Consider the following 17,338-nt stretch of genomic DNA (forward strand, 5'->3'; position numbering starts at 1 on the left):
AGTAATAGGAATCTATAATAACAAATTCAACATGCCAGCATTGTTTAAGTATATGTATAGCCTATACATCCTTAAATTTGATTTATCGTACAATTCATAATGTTTCAGCCCTTTATGGTACCGCTGAGAGTGCTGATGCTGTTAGGAGGTGGATTGATAGCTGTGTTTGGAAGTGAAGCGATCGAGCTAGGAGGTGCTGGTCCTTTGGCAGTAGTTGCAGCCGCATTCGTCAGCTGCTACTTTTGGCAGAAAGAAGGTTGGGAAGTTGACGATGTAAGTATACCAGCATGAAATCTGTTACTTTTTTTGGTTTACCAAATACATGAAAATATCGAGCTTGTAGGACAATTCGAACTACCCAACATTTCTTCAAGAATAGCTCGTCCATTTCCATGATTTAAAACACATTTGCCAGAGATTTAAACTTAGAATGGCAGCGTAATACCACAAATGCTAACGCAAACGACGCGAAAAATTTATGCGAATCGGAAATATTTTCACGGTGTTACCCAACACGGATAGATATCCGTCCATTGCGCGATACACGCTTTTGATTTATTTTTCGTATCAATCATCGAGCTTAGTCGATTGATTGCTTTTTGCTGAAGATATATTGAAATTCCGTTTCAACGGTTGTTAATCACGTGAAACGAATTACGAGGAAGCGTCAATTATAATGCGACGTCAATACTTGGTTATAACCTGAGAGAACGACATGTTAGATCGCGAATTGGCGATGTAACCGTTCCAGTTGGGTGTCGTTACTTGAATTTCACAAACATCAAGTTAAAGTTTGCAGCCATTCCGTAAACCTTAATTTTTCAGTCGTCCCATGATTTTAAAGATTTTTTTGTTCGACGTTGTAGGAATCTCCACATAGTTATTGTTATTAACTATTACATGACTCATACTGGCTAATTTTTAATTTAACCCTTTAACGTCCCGTTCCAAAGTCAAAGGGTCGATTAAAGAAGCGCGACATTTACTTCAAGAAATATAAAATTCCTAATGAACCTCAGCATAGAAAACTCTAATATAGAGTTTGAGTTAGAATTAATTTTGTACAAAGTTGTACAGGCATAACGTAAAGAATTATCGAAATACGCAGTGCTGCGTCACGCATCGCATCATAGCGATCGTCAACACTGACCTCATTATCATAATTGTTCTCATTAGGCTAAAAACTTTACCTATTGTAATTTATCGTCGTTGCAGACGGTGAACTTGAACAATTTTCACGACCTCCGTTTTATTTTCAATAAACCAGCTTCTACGGTTCGACGCTGTTGAAAGAGCAAGCCGTCGTTTTATCGTCGGCTGCCATAACTTGAAGGAAAGATTCGCAAGCCAGTCACCGACTGTGACCGCGTTGAAGGTGTTAATATTTTCCGCGCTTTGCCCATAAATCCTTCAGCTCGGCGGCTGGGCACGTAATAGCGTATCGCGGTCGTCGACCAATATCGGGGAAGCTACTATTATTCTTGTTTATGCATGTCAAGTTACATTTCCGTTAAGCCAATGTTCATCCCCGTGATCAAGGAATTGATTGTCATACCGAGAAAATTATTAGAAACATTTCTGTGACTCTTCTGTCACTCTGTATCAGATTGGTGGATATGAAATATGTTCCCTTCAAAACAGATGTTCCTGTTGAATACACGTATAATCCTTCCGCTGTTGATTCGAATAATTTATCAATTACTTTTTCACATTCATGAATAATTGAGAAATTTTATTATTATAAATGCCATATTGTATTATAAATACATTTGAGGATTTATTATCAAGGATGAGGAATGAGAAAATTCACAATCTGATTTAATTTCGATTTCCGGTAACTTCCACCTCCTTACGGTATAAATTAAATCAAGAACAATACAAAGGGGTATAAACCGAACGTAGTCGAATGCATAGTCGATCAAATCGTTTATTAAAAAAATAGGCATATAATAATAGATCGAGCGCCTACAAGGGAGACTTGAAGCCAGACGATTGAGAGAAAGAAAATTAATGGGAACGTTTCTATTCTTTTTTTTATCGGCATGTAAAAAAGAGGTAGATTCAAAATATGATTTCTCTATCTGTTACGGAGTCAACAAAGTACATTGATCTATTCTCTTATGACTGTGATTAAAAGTCTGGTGCCAACTTGACATATGTAGATAGAAAGACCGTTTCCACTTCATTATGCAGGCGGATATTTTACAATAGTAAGTATACATATACGTATGCCAGTTAAAAGTGTAACCGATCAAAATTTTCGAACGTCACTCGCGCCTCGTTGATACCAATGCGACGTGAGAGCAATGACTCGTTCGCGAATGGTGGAAACTGCTTCTGGTGGCACGCATCAAAATATGGAAATATGTATTTCGAATGCATGTTCCGAAACCCGGCTGGAATTCACTCGTAGCCGCCTCTCAATATTTACTGCCGCTGTTTACCTGCAATCCAGATTACGCAACCGGCAGGTTGCTCACTGCACGTTGATTTATTTAATTTAATTCTGCGCGATCTCGCCTCATATTATGAGATACGTGATCCTTTCTGCGATGGAACGCAATAATCTCGATTATATGTACGTATTGCGCGAACGCGTTGCCCCTTTCGCGCAGCAATACGTGAATCTCGGCACATTTGTGTATTTAAGTACCAAATAGATATCGAAGTTCAGAAGACGATTCTTATGAGATAAAGAATTTTTTTTTCGTGCACCCAACTCTTTTTGATTCTGGCCCAACATACACATACATCGGTATAGATATGACCTTCTCAAGTATGCATCTCCTTATATGTGTATGTACACGGTAATTATATTTAAAAAAGAGAATAAAAGTTTGAAAGAGCTCTTAAAGGCGTTCGCATGATCTACTGCATTAACGATATCAGCAAGTGGATTGTTGAGGCCAATTGGAAATGAATTGCTCGTGAGATTAGAACCAGAGAATTAAATGGTTTACGTTATCTTCGCTTTCAGAATAGTGACGAATAGATTAACTGCTTCTTTACAACGTCATACAACTAAGACCAGATACGATTTTATTGAAAATATGTGTTTTTCGATAACGTAATACATATGAAATTTAATTTCAGAGAACCGAGCAGATAGTTCATTAATGCAATGGATTACATTTATACTTTAATGAATGAATTAGCGAGGTAGGACGGTGAAAATTAATGAAATGAAGGCAAGGATTCAATCGCTTCGCAGGATTAGCTGAAAGCTGTTCCGGCATATCTAATACCCAACGTCATTCCTGGCAATATCGTCGAAAGCTATCAAAACTATGGAAACACGATCAGGCAGTGTGCAGTCAGTTCATTGTACTTTGGCCGCACACACACATCGCTCGCCGTTGGTCACTATCGGAGATGCGTATTTGTCTGTGGTTATTTTCAGTCAAAATACAATGAATTAGATGTATGTACATATGATTCCTAAGCGCATAAATTGAGAATACCTCATTGATTCCTGAAGATATCATTATCCAGATAATGTAAACGTGAACTTTAAAATGAGCCCCCAGTAGAGCTTTTTATCCATCAGTCAAATAAATCCAGAGATTCGATCATTTTTCTAAAACTCATTCTATAACGTATTGGTTGCTAAAACATTTCTGCAAAAATCGCAATATCTTGACTTCCAATAGGGAATTCATTTTGAAGTAAAACGATCCGCGAATGTAGCGAAATCGATCCGAAACATATTTGCACATTACATCTGTGCACGGATTTTTTTTGTCAAATATCCACCAATCTGGAGATATAGAATGATATTAGTATTCTTCACCAACAATAGTAACGCGCCCTGTATAGCCATCTTTGCATAACACTTATTGTTAGATCAAAATAATCCATCATGTATAGAGTTCCCATCATCTTGAATATTAAATAACATTTTCGCTTACTCTTCCCGGCAACTGCTTGCAAAACTCATAATGACAAGCTATTAAACCGGACCTGGTCAAACTGCTCCGATTTCCATCTGAACATACAGCACGAGTAGCGGCCCTTTACAAGGGAAACTTAATAATCTACAGACAAATATAAGCGCAAAATATATCTCTCTTGAACCGTTTCGGGTTTCTGCCTCTCTAAACAACTGTACTACGCGGCGTTAAACGCTCGGCTCCTTTGGAGGCAAACATTAGTAGAAGATATATCCAAAGAAAAAGCAGAGAATTCGACAGCAGCGAGATAAACTGCCGTCTGTTTGCGGAGCAAAAATATCGCGACCGAGCTTGCGGAACGGTGACCGGAAGCGGTCGAGGAAGGATGTCAGTCGTAACAGTTTCCGGTCCGCTGAGAATTAGATCCTCTTCCTTCCCTTTAATTGAACCCGTCGTGCAAGTTTGGGCTCTTCCTAGATTTATAGAGAATATAAAATGTCAAAAATATCAAAACTTATCATAAAGTAAATTTACACCTGGATGAGAAGCTTACGTGACAAACTCAGGTGCAAACAAAAAAAAACAGCATCTAATTTTAAAAATCATTAAAAATAACTTGGCTGAATGGAAAATTCAAGCTGTCGTTAGAAAATGATCTACTTGTGTACAATATTTGCATCGGTTCGTGGAAGAGTTAAATCAGGGAAAGGCGTTTCTCGTCTCCGTGTGTAGATATCCGTTAAATATGCGACTTCACAGCGATAATATAACTACACCACTGAACTTACGCGAGCTTCAACGAGTGAACGTGAGGTAAACGAGGAAGGAGAAGTAAAGCGACACGCGATCAGCATCGTAGAATGGGAGCGGTTCGTAATTAAGTACTGGAGGTTATATAATGAAGTTCACCTTCCTCGAATGACGATCGATTTCATTAATTATGCGAAATACCGGAGGGTTGCTCTGGTTACAGGTCACATTGAAAGCCGCTCGCGGAAGTGACGGTGATAAGACGGGAGGGAGGAGTCGGTAGAAAAAAGAAAAACAAGAAGAAGGCGAAGCAGGAAAGGGAGAAAGAGTAAGAAAGGAAAGTGCATGGTACGGGGGGAATATAAGCGGGTTAAGCACGGAGAACGAAAAAAGAAACTCCGCTCGATTCGGCGGTAATGAAAAGAACTGGCAACCCCTAATTAAGTTATTTGATCGGTCCGCGTTAATTAATGCACACCTCGGGCACAAATGGTTCTATTCAATCGCGTGCAAATCAAATACCGCGACAAATTGTATGTCGACGGCGCTAAGGACACGCGATCAGGATCGGTCCTCGATAAGGTGTTTAGTATAGATGATTGTTCGAGATCGATCCGCCAAGAAATAATACGTCGCGATGGCCGTATTGTACATAATCCCGTATACATGTACATATAGCAACTCGAATTGTTTGCTATTTTACATAAATGAGTGCATTGTGCACACTAATTGCCTTGAAAGTTTTTCGATAATGGTAATTAGTGTTTGACAGCCTCCAATTCGGCTTAAATTAAAAAAGTAGGGACAAGGTTAAAATCTCTTACACTCCTTACTTTTGCGTCAAATATATCTAACACCTTATAGAAGTAAAAAATCCGTAAGTGTTGGCAAACATTAAAGTATTACGATGAAGCTCTTGCATTCAAGGAATTATTGCAATGAATTTCTTCCATTAGGACGAAAATTATTAATAGCTTGTTGTAATAACTAGAGACGAAACAATAATGACGACGGTGCCTTCATCGTGGTAATATTAATTGTGTTGATTTACAACGCGAAAGAGTGAGGCCATTAAGACGGGATTATTAAATGGCGCAATATCCAACGCGAAATATTAATGATATTGACAGTCTCTGGTGGCGGGGTGTGGAAGAATAACGACGCCCCTACCTGTGCAAGCTAATTGTATCATGCGCATAGTGAGAAGCCATGATTCATGGCGAATTAGAAAACTATTTTATCACGAGACTTCTCGGAGGAAACCCTGTAACGTGAAACTTCAATTATCGGCGGTCTACACTTTTCAGCCGTATCTTGCGAAAATATCTCGTTGCGGATATTTTCAAGATCTGATTAATAAAATTACTATTAAGCAACTACTTCTTGATCAGACACTAATTTTTAATCAATTCATGAAATAAGTCGTTCTCTTATCAGTGCATTTGTTTGTACAAGCTGCACTGAACTTAATCAAATGGAAACATATCGAAAAAACCACGCGTTTGCATGGCACGCGCAAATATTGGCCGGATCGTAATTCTGTAAAAGGATATTGGTATAAGCTTTCGACGTTCCATACGAATATTTGTTCCTTCCATTTTTCACGATCGGTGAACGCTTAGAGGCCGTGTCACCGTTACGTAGCAATACTATGGCATAAGAGGATTAGTCCCTGTCCATGTAGTGCGCGTTCGCTTGAAAACAAATGGCAGAAGTGCATCATCAATTGAATAACGAAAACTCGAACAACGGGAATCACGAGTTCTCGACGAACTCGAAGCCAACTAGCGTTTTCCTGTACGTATCCAGCCGGATTATTTCGTCAAAAGGTTTTCCCGCTTGCATCGTACCTCGAATGCTTTCGAGTGATCAAATTTTCAGTTCAGTATAAAGTCGTGAGAACATCTTCCCGAATGTCGTCTAAATTGTGTCAGAACGAATAACTCGTAAACATAAAACAGTTCATCATGGATATCATCGCATTGCCTAAACGTTATAGCATGTTGATCATAATCTACGAACGTCTTATTTCAGAATCCAGTGACAACCGCATTCGAGATATTCTGGATGATCTTCGAACCAATCCTGTTTGCAGTGACGGGTGCTCAAATCCGAATCGACGAGCTCGAAGGGAAAACGGTCTACATGGGACTGTGCTGCTTGTTAGCAGGCATCGTGATTCGGATAATCGCTACCGTGCTTGTCGGAATTGGTTCCAAGTTGAACCTCAAAGAGAAAGTATTCATAGCTCTGTCCTGGATGGCGAAGGCGACCGTTCAGGCAGCTTTGGGACCGACCACACTCGACAAAGTGGACCCGAACAACCCTGAAGATGTGTTCTACGCCGAGACTGTGGTGACCATTTGTGTACTCTCGATTTTGCTCACCGCACCGGCCGGCGCCATAATAATCACGCTGTCGGGACCAAAGCTTCTGACGAAGACCACGGCGCCTGTAGCACCGCCGGAGGGTTGGAAGGCTCGGAGACCTTCGATTCGAGACATTTCCATCATCAACGAGGACCCAGACCTCGAGGAGACCGCAAACGAGAGAAAGCCTTGAGGCACGTGATCGTTTTTCTAAATAGCTTGCCCGCATTTTATCGCAGCGTCGACACCGTCGATAATTTCTCGCGCGAATTTTCTACATCCTACCTTACTCATCGCCTTTGAGTATCTCCTACATTTTACAGTGGCAAGGAGAGGGTGTGAAGAATTCTCATATTAACTTCGTTACATTCTGATGATGTGAGTATGTTTTCTGATCGAAGGAGGATGTCGAAGGATGTCGTTTGAGAGATGTCTTGATGCGGTTTGAATGCATTAAATATGGTAATGAAAAATTGGCCTATTTGTGGAGAAATTTCGAGCATTTGTTATGGTGTTTTGAATGATCCCATAAATAATATGTTTTTCATAGCGTGAGTTTTTTGATATGCTAAAAGATTATTGGATAAAAATCTAGCTTTGTAACATTCCGGAGTTTGGGTTCTTTTTCGCGTTTTATTATTTTTGACAAACGATTAATACGTTCCAAAGTGAACAACGAGAGTAAAAATGATGTCCTCTTTCCAAAAATAATAGAGGCACCTTTTTGGAAAGGGAAGAGTTAAATCTAGACTGCTCTCGTACTCGTTTTATCCATTCGTACATGATAAAATGAATACATGAATTCTACAGCTTTGTAACGCTTATGGTATGAAATATCAACACAATCTCATGACTTTATCTCATGAATTAATTACTATTTACAAGGGGGAAAAAAATTTTAATCGAATATTACTAGTTGTAGGCCAGTTATAAATATACTGCCGTCCATAAGTTATTGGACACTTATTATTTTTCAAGTGCTTGTTTAAACAAATTTTTAGACAGTTATTGCTAATTATTCATATATACGATATTGTTAATGTATTCTTACACACGTTATCATTTTATTTCCGTAACTATAATATAAATTTTAAATGTCCAATGATCTATGGTGGGATTGTATATTGAATGTATTAGTTATGATTACAGTATTTGAAACGAGTATAAAAAATTGAATAAAGACTGTCGCGATTAAGTAAGTTGAATCATTAATCGACAAAACTTTTTGACAATCAATTCTAAACTTCGAATATTTTTTTAAGATGTAAAAACAATTCTTTGTAATATGAAACATTAGAAAGAATTTTCGTATTGCACACGTGACACTTGAAGTGCCTATTTGCAATAACAATGATAATAATATTAATAATAATGACGATAATCTTTTAACAATCTGTTCGTCGTATTAGGGAAACGCAATGAATGGGCAATAATGTGCGTATGTAGGTGTACATATTCTGTGTCTGTATAATTAACCTTGAATACTGGGATGAGAGAGAGGGACGGCAGTGGAGTCAGCGAATTGATTAATCGATCAGTTGAAACTTGAAGCAAACTGTATTTGCGCGTAAATTAATCGATTAATTAATTAGCTTGAGAGCATTAATTTACCAGATCAGTGAGGATGACTGTGCGCGAGAGTTAGAATTTTAATAGTTAGACACTAAATCATGTTAGTATTAAAAGTAATATAATTATACATATGTACTGAGTTAGCGATTATTACATACTTTAATCCCCTTTAGAAAAGACCACTTTTCTTAAGAAAATATCCAGAATCTGAACATTTTTACCGCAAGCCGTAGCTTTATGAATGAACCATCTTTTAGTTAGAGTTAGTAAAAATATGTTTTCGTCCGAACGAAAAAATGCAATATAAAAGATGCACGTCGAAGGATTATTGAAACTTGGACTTTTGTCTTCGTTTCGTTCTTATTTTACGTACTTATAAGTACAAAAAAAAGGGAAAACGCAACACGGTTGTGCATCGAAACGGCGATGGAAACGGAAGCCGCAAAGAGGCAGGAAAATTAGTGAGGGAGAAATCTGCTTTTCAAATCTTCGAGCCGGAAACTGGCACGGAAATCGTTGGTTACGCAGAAGAATGAAGGTAATAAAATAGCAAGAATAATCGATCCCACGTATAAACTACCTCGATTTTAAAAACGGAACGCTTAATCCACGCTTCTCATGCAGAATGTGAACGAATAATTATCACACATTCATTTTATTTTCCTCATACATATACAATACAATATACAACCAGTACAGAAATTTTAACTTTATATATCGTTATAAAAAACTATAAGTATACGCAAGGCAAATCCAACGTAAATTAGCTATTTCTTCTCGATGACAGGAAGAAATGACAGAGGATAACATTTATCTGTATCGTATTCAAGAAGCTATATTTCTATTGTACGGCATTTAGTAGCAAATCAAATATATGTAGACAATAGTGAGCATCCAATATTTCATTTAAAACGATCTACAACAGTGTTAAAATTTATTGTTTTATAACACGCGATAACTCTCGCTTAGTCATCACGTTTACATCTCATTTGTCGAATCGTTCGCGTAGTAAGCATTTTTCTCACGTTTTTTTTTCCGGTTCTCGAACAACTTCGTCCTTAGGGAAACAATTAATTAACCCCGATTTATCGGATAGGGATCCGTCGATATCTGAGTGGCCAATCGCCAAGAAGCTATCAGTTAAACATTACCAGGTTGCGATTGCACCTCGACTAGGTCGAGACTGTCAATATTTGCCTAAAGAAAAATCGATTGATAATGCATTAAACTGTCGGGCTAATGTTTAATAATTCCTGGGTGGATCCCCCTAGCATCAATATTTATTTTCGCTTCTCGGCAATTAAGCGACAGCGAAGGGTTTGAACCTTGTTCGACTATGCCAAGCTGCATCGATTAAATGCAATATTTCAGCCACTCAAAGATCAATCCAAAAGTTGTTTGCTACGTGTCATAATAATAACGTGAACGAAATATGAAAATCAAGTGAGATATCTTGTATACAAATAAACGATTATGTACAGTATTTATATATGATCATATAAAATGTTGGCAAGAGTTCTCTTTCATCTCTTATAATCTCTTTTTATTCGCAAATAATTTGACTTAATTCAAAATAATTAAAATTAATTAAGTAGCATATTTACAGATATACATATTTACTTGTTATTAACATGGACAGAAGTGGTTTGGAATAATTAGTTCTAACGTTCTAACGTCAAATCGGAAACCTGTTGGTCATGTACGCGTATGAATACATATGTATGTTTACGCAAAAACTCGCGGTAGCTGGTAGGATTCGGTGAAATCCGGCGATTCTCAGTAATATTTCCAGGGTTTTCAAAATGTCAAGTATCGTCGCATACCGCGATTATTTTCCTTCGCCATGAAAATAATCGACGCGATCGTTTCCGCGGCACGACGTTGATACGGATATAAAGGTTTCGAAAAAAAGGAGCCGTTTATCGTGCGTCCCCGTGATTTAGGATCGGTTTAAAAACTGCGAGTATTTTTCCGGGCGAGGTATATCGCTTTTGTGTATGAAAGTTAAAAGATCGTACCGCTCTCGTTCTCTCCCTCTTTGTCTATCTATAAATTGCCCACACTGATTCTTAAAACTTTCTTACCGCCCCATGTCAGTAATGAAGAAAACGAAATGTGGAGCATGAAAAATACTATCTCCATTTCCATATAATATCCCCTGCCAGTTCCTTAGAAATTCCAGTAATTTTTTGAAGAAAGTCCCTTTGTACGGTTCTTGCTTGACACTATACATATCCATTTACCAATTGCTACAAAAGGCGTGGTATGAATAATGAAGGCAAGCTGCGCGAAAAAGGTTTGTTCTCTCGTGAAGTTTAAACAATTTCAACATAATTTAAAAAGATCATTTAGGAAGATACATTAATATAAAAAGCCAATGACACAAAATCCCTTATATTCTTCATCGTTCGCTTGATATTTTTAATGCAAAAGATTGGACGGTTATAAATCTACTAGGCAGAGATAAAACCCAAGGAAGGGAGAGAAAGTAATCGAGCACGTAATTTTTAAAGAATCGTGCGACCAAGAATAGAAGAGATGGCAAATGGCAAAAAGTATCGTTTTCTTCTTTGCTCGTCCTTTTTTACCGTACTTTCCGGCCAACACCTGCTCTACTCTGAAATGTTCAACCGAATTTCCCGTCGCTAATAGCCAGCGAAACACAGAACCGTGGTTGCTTAAATGGTGCTGCGAATTGTTTAACGCCTTTTACTACTAACAAAGTGGACAGTGAAAATCGTTTGGATATTTACATGCTTCTACTTTACTTCTCTTTTTTATCACAAAATATGAATAATTGGTGACATGATTTCCATTCGAGATAAAATAATTCAGAACGGGATTAAAACTCCGAACAGATAACTTATTTACGCAGAATTGAAAAGCTGTGGATAAATTGGACACCAGGAACTTGAATTTAATTTACGGTCGTAAAGATAAGGCAGAAAAAATATTTATGTAAGTCATATTTGTCAGGCCTTTGATTTTTCCATCTCTTACTCTCGATGTGGCAAAATTAGAGAGCACATTTGACAGTAAATTAATTGTCATAATTGTATAAAATAAATTCATTCCAATTGCAAGAACGAGAGAAATCGATAATGATAATATATCCTGCGCAAGTTGTATACTGATAACAAAGTTACATGCATTTCTTAATTGCGATTATTACATTTTTATGTACGTTTATTATAGGAAACTTTACATTAGCATCGTCGCAAATAAACACGACAGACAGTAATGCTATACAATGATGAAACAGCAAACAATAATATTACGAGTAAAGTGAATGAATCATATATGTATAAAAACAGGATATAACTAATAGTATAAACCAAATAGTATAAAAAGATATTCACATTAAAATGCTTGAGTATGTAAAAAATCATCGTTACAATATCCATAATTGAGAATCACAATTATAATTTAGTGTTCTTTGGTTAAGGCGCTCCGCTAACATTCACACTAGACGTTAACGTGCTGTTGCTCGCGCTTTTTCTCATTTTGAAGGGATCTTGCAGCATCGACGTACCTTGACTCGAGGTGGATTTCCTCGACTCAAGACCTAGTCGTTTTTTTAAAGCCTGATAAACGCGACGTTTCATCACGAATAAAATAAATATTAACAATCCTTGAAGACTGTTCAATATGTCTGCCGCATAAAATATTTCTTCCTTATAAAAATTGGAATATTTCTGAATGAACAAAGGGAGCATCTCTGCGATCCAGGATATACCCATAACAACGAACAGCTTCATGTTCATGATGAACCTGAATCAATAATACAATTTTTATATTAAAATAAAATAAATTCCTACGGTCTTCTTTGTGTTCTTCACACTTAAATGGAAAGAAATATACATATGTCTTATTAATCTTTCATTAACACACATCTATCTGCTCACGAAGCTTATTTTTGCTTTTGATGAAAGTAAAATTCTAAAGCGAGAAGTAAAATGAATTAAATGTCTCATTAACATTTTGATAATAAAATAAGAAATTGAAGAGATAAGAAGTTATAATTAGACATCTATTGAATTTTTCTTAGCTCCCGTACATTGATGGTGGATCAATAAACTCACCTAATTTTAGCGGAGTGAAATCGTTTACTCCGTGGATCCTGTGGATCGACGACTCTACTTATCTCGGCTTTCACTTTGCTACACTTTTCAGCGGTCAAAATGAAAAAGATCACGTTCAACGTCAATTGAATCGCGATCGGCCCTCTGAAGAAAATTAGTTCGCTGTAGTTGCTTTGCCAATCTGCAATATTAATACATTTCTAAGTTAACTGACATTTTCAACGACGAGGACTTTTTTAAATTGAAACCTTGATTTTCCATTCATAATGAACTGCTGATCTTCCAGCTTAATTTTAGCTTTATTTTTGTCTACACATTTCTCCTGATAAAAATTCAGTTAGTAGTGAAAATCCGACGGAAGTATTTCACGTTAATTCAATATTTGATTTTAAAAGAGCGCGGAATCTACGACCACGATTCATGCCGAAAGGGAGGGAGGGGTGAAACCCAGCTGGAGCTCGCGCGTTGTTCTTTTAGCGAGACCCGCCGTATTATATCGCTTTAATTCCGGAAATTTAAGCACACCCGTGGGAACGGTGGAAAAAATCTGATTTTCTAGGGAAAAAGTCGCGCTTTCCGTCGCATGCATCACTTCTTTCTCCACGCGATTAATTTTTAGTTAAGATCCAAAATTAAGCACTTTGCAAAAAATGATAATTCTGTAATATAGATTATTGTATTCTGTAGAGTGCAAAAGTTCATTCACAGTTCGGAAGGAAATAGTCTATGTTGTACTAATTGATGTCCTAGTTCATGAAGTGGAAGGACCTTAATCAGGATTGAGGTCAATCTTTACGACAAGGATAGCCGTACCAATCAAGCAAGGACAAACATCGTGTGTACGTATAGTGGTTGAACGACAAGGCAAGCAAACCTGGACAACTCATCCTCGACAGAATTCAACACGGTACGTACACAATGAATATTGTGAAGTCAACTTTCAGGAAAGAGCGGAGGTTACATTGAATAAATACGCAAATAAAGATAAGCACGAAGAGTGCTAATTCAACTACACTAAAATTTTAATCAAAACGGTGTTCAAAGATTTTAAATTTACTACCTCGATTCACACAATGAAGGACAAAATTTCCATGTTAGGAAAACAATAAATCTAAAGGACAGAGCAGTGAAATAAAGAGCTATACTCTTAAATTTGTAGTATTGCAATATTTGGTTCGAAGTCAATTTTTAAAACATCTTATATACCTATAAATTTAATATATCGATGTTTGAAAATTATTTGGAGTATTTGAAAGTTTTCGCAATATGCAATATTTTAAATAGTCAGTGAATATTCTCCAGTGCCCTGAATGGGGGAGCTTGTTCGCTATCTGTTATATCACTATGCCTTCTTGTACCCTCGCTTCACCTCTTGGCGCGTACAAATTTACTCGCTAACCAACATAAGAACCTGATTTTCTATGCTTATGTGTTATCATAGACAGACAGTCTCCGATAGAATACAAATTTTAGCGGTCTCAGAATTCTTTAATCTATGTTAATTAAAGATTTTCTCTAGGCTCAGATAACAAGAAATGAGAAAGAACTATTGACACTATTAGAAAAGAATTCTTAACTGTCTTTATGTCACGACTTTATATTTACTATTCCCTTGAAATGTATCGTCCTACGATGATTTGTCGGTAAGTAATCGTTTTAAAAACTTGGGCAATTTTCCGCATAATTTTTTGAGTAATATAGATTAAAAATTTCTTAGAAATCTTAGACTTCATGAGAAGAAGAATGTTTACAAAATCGTTGAGTTTGTCTGAAGTTTAAAGCGAATCGGAGCGCAAATCAAGCTGTTGAACTGCGTAAAAGATTCTGATTTTTTCTCTTTCTGATTTTCCGATCAAACAGACGATAGGTATAGTTCATTGTGAATCCGCGATTTATCACGTTGACCGTCCGACTTATTTTTTCTACTTGACAACTTACAGTCGAACCAGCAGTTTTTCGTGCCAATATTGGGCCGCATCGACGTCGGCAGGTAATCCGTCTTGTCGGTTATTATGGCCAGAATTGTGATAGACATGGACAGGCCCCATGCGTACAGGCAGTACAACAGGAATCTCTTGTTGTGATTTTGGCTCCTGGAGATGCTACCGTGTAAGCTCCTGGGAAAAGAGATTTCGTTCGTTTTGTATGAAAACGTAAATTGAATAGAGCAGTTTAAAGTGTTTGCGCTTTACTTTCTACTTTATTACTATATCTGCTGCTACTTTATTTTATATTACAATAAGAGTAGAAATGTTGAAAGATTGTTTAATGTATAATAAGAATTTCCCATCTACACATTGTGATCATGATATAATTGTCATTAAATAATTAAATATAGACAATTCTACAATCGTAATTCTACATACATTATGCAACATCCTTCACTATATTTTATTGTCTGTAGTTACTGATTACGATATCTAGTCGTTTACGTAACATAGAAAGATCTGATGGCGGAACATCTTAAAACAATTTATATATGATCTCAAAGAAAACACATAATAAAAAGAATTAAACAAAAAAAGTTAGACAAGGTATATTATAAATATAACACAAAACGCATAATAGTATAATTTACATAGAATGATTCACTGCTTTTGTATTTTCCTGTTACGTTTGCACTTATCATTTCGTCATAGACTGTTAATATGATACACAGATACATGTATATTAAAACAACAATTTTTTTACTACTGACAATATTATTTTTATGACTCATATCTTTCAAAACTTCTCAATTTGCAATAATTTTAATGTTAGCTTCTTTTTATTTTTTCTATTCACTCATATCTATTTTTATAAAGTATCCTTTAAAAATTTTTTCGCCGAGATGCTGCGAAACAGTTATCAGACATTCTAAAAATATGTCAGACAAATAAACAACATTCTTCCGTCTTTAATGTGCCCGTATATTTAAAAAGAACTGTTGAAATTTTCCAACTCTATTCAAGAATATAATATAAATGACACACGCGTGGTGAGCCACTCAGTTCCAGAAAAAGTTTCACAATGTGACGTGATGCACGATATAATTAGATTTGCGAAGTAGACGGAAACAAATGTTTATTCATTTTGATTGATTAATGCGTGAACGATTCGAGGGATTGAGATGCCATATTTCCATATTAATGTATCCGATATTGGGAAAAGGAAAATCTCGGGGAACTTCTTTCCTTGGCTTACATTAGAGGCGGAACAGGTGTGAAATGTAATTGTCAAGTTACTATTGCACCGAATCGTATATGAATTAACTTATCTTGAATCTTAAGTATTCTCTATACTAACAAGAATAACTAACATGATTTCTGTTAAACTAACTCGATATTCGGATTAAATAAAAATTACATCAACTGCAATTGTTTTATTCTAATTTATTATTATCAATAAATTAATATTTATGATACTTTTAGTAGCATTAAGTTGTAAATATTCCGTTCAGAAAATATAAATGTGCAGAATATAAAAAACTTGATAGTTTCTTTGCGCTAGATGCGAAACCCGAAGGAACGTTCAAGTGGTTATTCTCTAATCACGTAGATCTATTTTCTCCTCTTATTTATGAATCGCCAGCTAAAATAGCAACTTAAGAACACAAACTCGTACGTTGCTGGATGAAAAACTATACACAGAGGCGTTCGACATACATACATATATCTAAATTACTCAGCGAGGTAATAAAACTCCATTTTTTTCATTTCTATAATAATCAACATTTTCATGAAATATAAAAGGACAAATTTTCTTGATCACGTAAAAAGATTTAATTGTTTAAATATTTTTATGCGTATATTTTTATTGTTAAAGCGTCTAATTCAGTTAATTTATGAAATAACTACGGTAATAATTATTTCATATAGTAATTAGTTAGTTCATGATATCAACGGATTTCATGTCAAACTCAGGTGAGATGCTCTATATAATTGGAACTCCATGCAATTTAATATTAAAAATTTAACGAATTATACCGAAAAAAAAGTGAAAGAACGAGAAAAGCTAACTCAAACAATGCGTCTGAGGGGGAAGTTTTAAATGGCTACTATCATCTTACCCGAATGTCCGCCATATATCGAAGCACATGACGTTCAACCAGCAAAAAGCTGACAGGAAGAAGAAGAGCATGGCGAATCCTGAAAATGAAGATAAATCGTATCGTGTAGCGTTCGCAGTGCACGCGTTCTCGTTTCCAAGCTTTTTCTTCCCCCTACGTTTTGTTCTTTATCTCAATTTTAAACTTAAAGAAGTAATTAGAGAAATTGTTTCACAAACTCTTATACTGCATGCTACTATTTCTCCGTAATCCATAAAATACCTATTGATGTGCAAAATATCTTCGATGTCGTATAGCGGCTTTCCTGAATCGACGTTATATCCGGTGTAGTCCAAGGTATCAGGGAAAGACAAAGGTAAGCCATGAAAAGGCTTGCGCAATGGCACATCAACGTCTTGCCGTGAAGATTTTGAAGGGATGGCAAACATGCGTATACGAGTAGTGTTAATAATATAAAAAGACAACTGATTCCCTCCAAAACGCTGGAAATCACATATCTAAAAACAGAAAAGAGACATAGACCTTAACAAGTTCTTTCCAATACATATCGTTGAAATATTTACTCCAACTGCATCATATAGAATTAAGATATTGCAAATATAATAAACATTTAAACGTATACAAAAC

General features: G+C 36.3%; 2 protein-coding genes across 4 annotated transcripts in view; one reads left to right on the top strand and one right to left on the bottom strand.

The window, feature by feature from the left end:
* Positions 1-8,716, top strand: part of LOC108630648 (neuroligin-1) — a 141,434-nt gene extending 132,718 nt beyond the window's left edge. For all 3 annotated transcript variants that reach the window (XM_026818475.1, XM_026818481.1, XM_026818469.1), the window contains 2 exons: positions 109-273; positions 6,675-8,716. In XM_026818475.1, coding sequence (XP_026674276.1) covers positions 109-273; positions 6,675-7,202 — 693 coding nt within the window. In that variant the 3' untranslated portion in view covers positions 7,203-8,716. The remainder of the gene's footprint in view (positions 1-108; positions 274-6,674) is intronic.
* Positions 8,717-9,220: 504 nt separating this feature from the next.
* LOC108630426 (G-protein coupled receptor Mth2) lies at positions 9,221-17,224 on the bottom strand. The gene is made up of 5 exons (XM_026818488.1): positions 16,973-17,224; positions 16,712-16,790; positions 14,602-14,780; positions 12,664-12,844; positions 9,221-12,352 (listed from the first exon to the last, which is right to left on the bottom strand). Exons 1-5 carry the CDS (start codon positions 17,097-17,099, stop codon positions 12,022-12,024), a joined length of 897 nt encoding a protein of 298 aa, XP_026674289.1. The 5' UTR covers positions 17,100-17,224; the 3' UTR covers positions 9,221-12,021.
* Positions 17,225-17,338: the final 114 nt, after the last annotated feature.

The sequence above is a fragment of the Ceratina calcarata genome, unplaced genomic scaffold (genome assembly GCF_001652005.2).
Source record: "Ceratina calcarata isolate Rehan_Ccalc_2016 unplaced genomic scaffold, ASM165200v1 scaffold143, whole genome shotgun sequence".
NCBI lineage: Eukaryota > Metazoa > Arthropoda > Insecta > Hymenoptera > Apidae > Ceratina > Ceratina calcarata.

Bases quoted from the DNA above. Each gene is read 5' to 3' on its own strand.
- LOC108630426 (XM_026818488.1), bottom strand. From the start codon at position 17,099: ATGTGCCATTGCGCAAGCCTTTTCATGGCTTACCTTTGTCTTTCCCTG. The intron at 14,781-16,711 runs GTAAGATGATAG...CTCTTTTCCCAG, and splicing joins GATATATGGCGGACATTCGG to GAGCTTACACGGTAGCATCT. The intron at 12,845-14,601 runs GTAAGTTGTCAA...TTAATATTGCAG, and splicing joins GAAAAACTGCTGGTTCGACT to ATTGGCAAAGCAACTACAGC.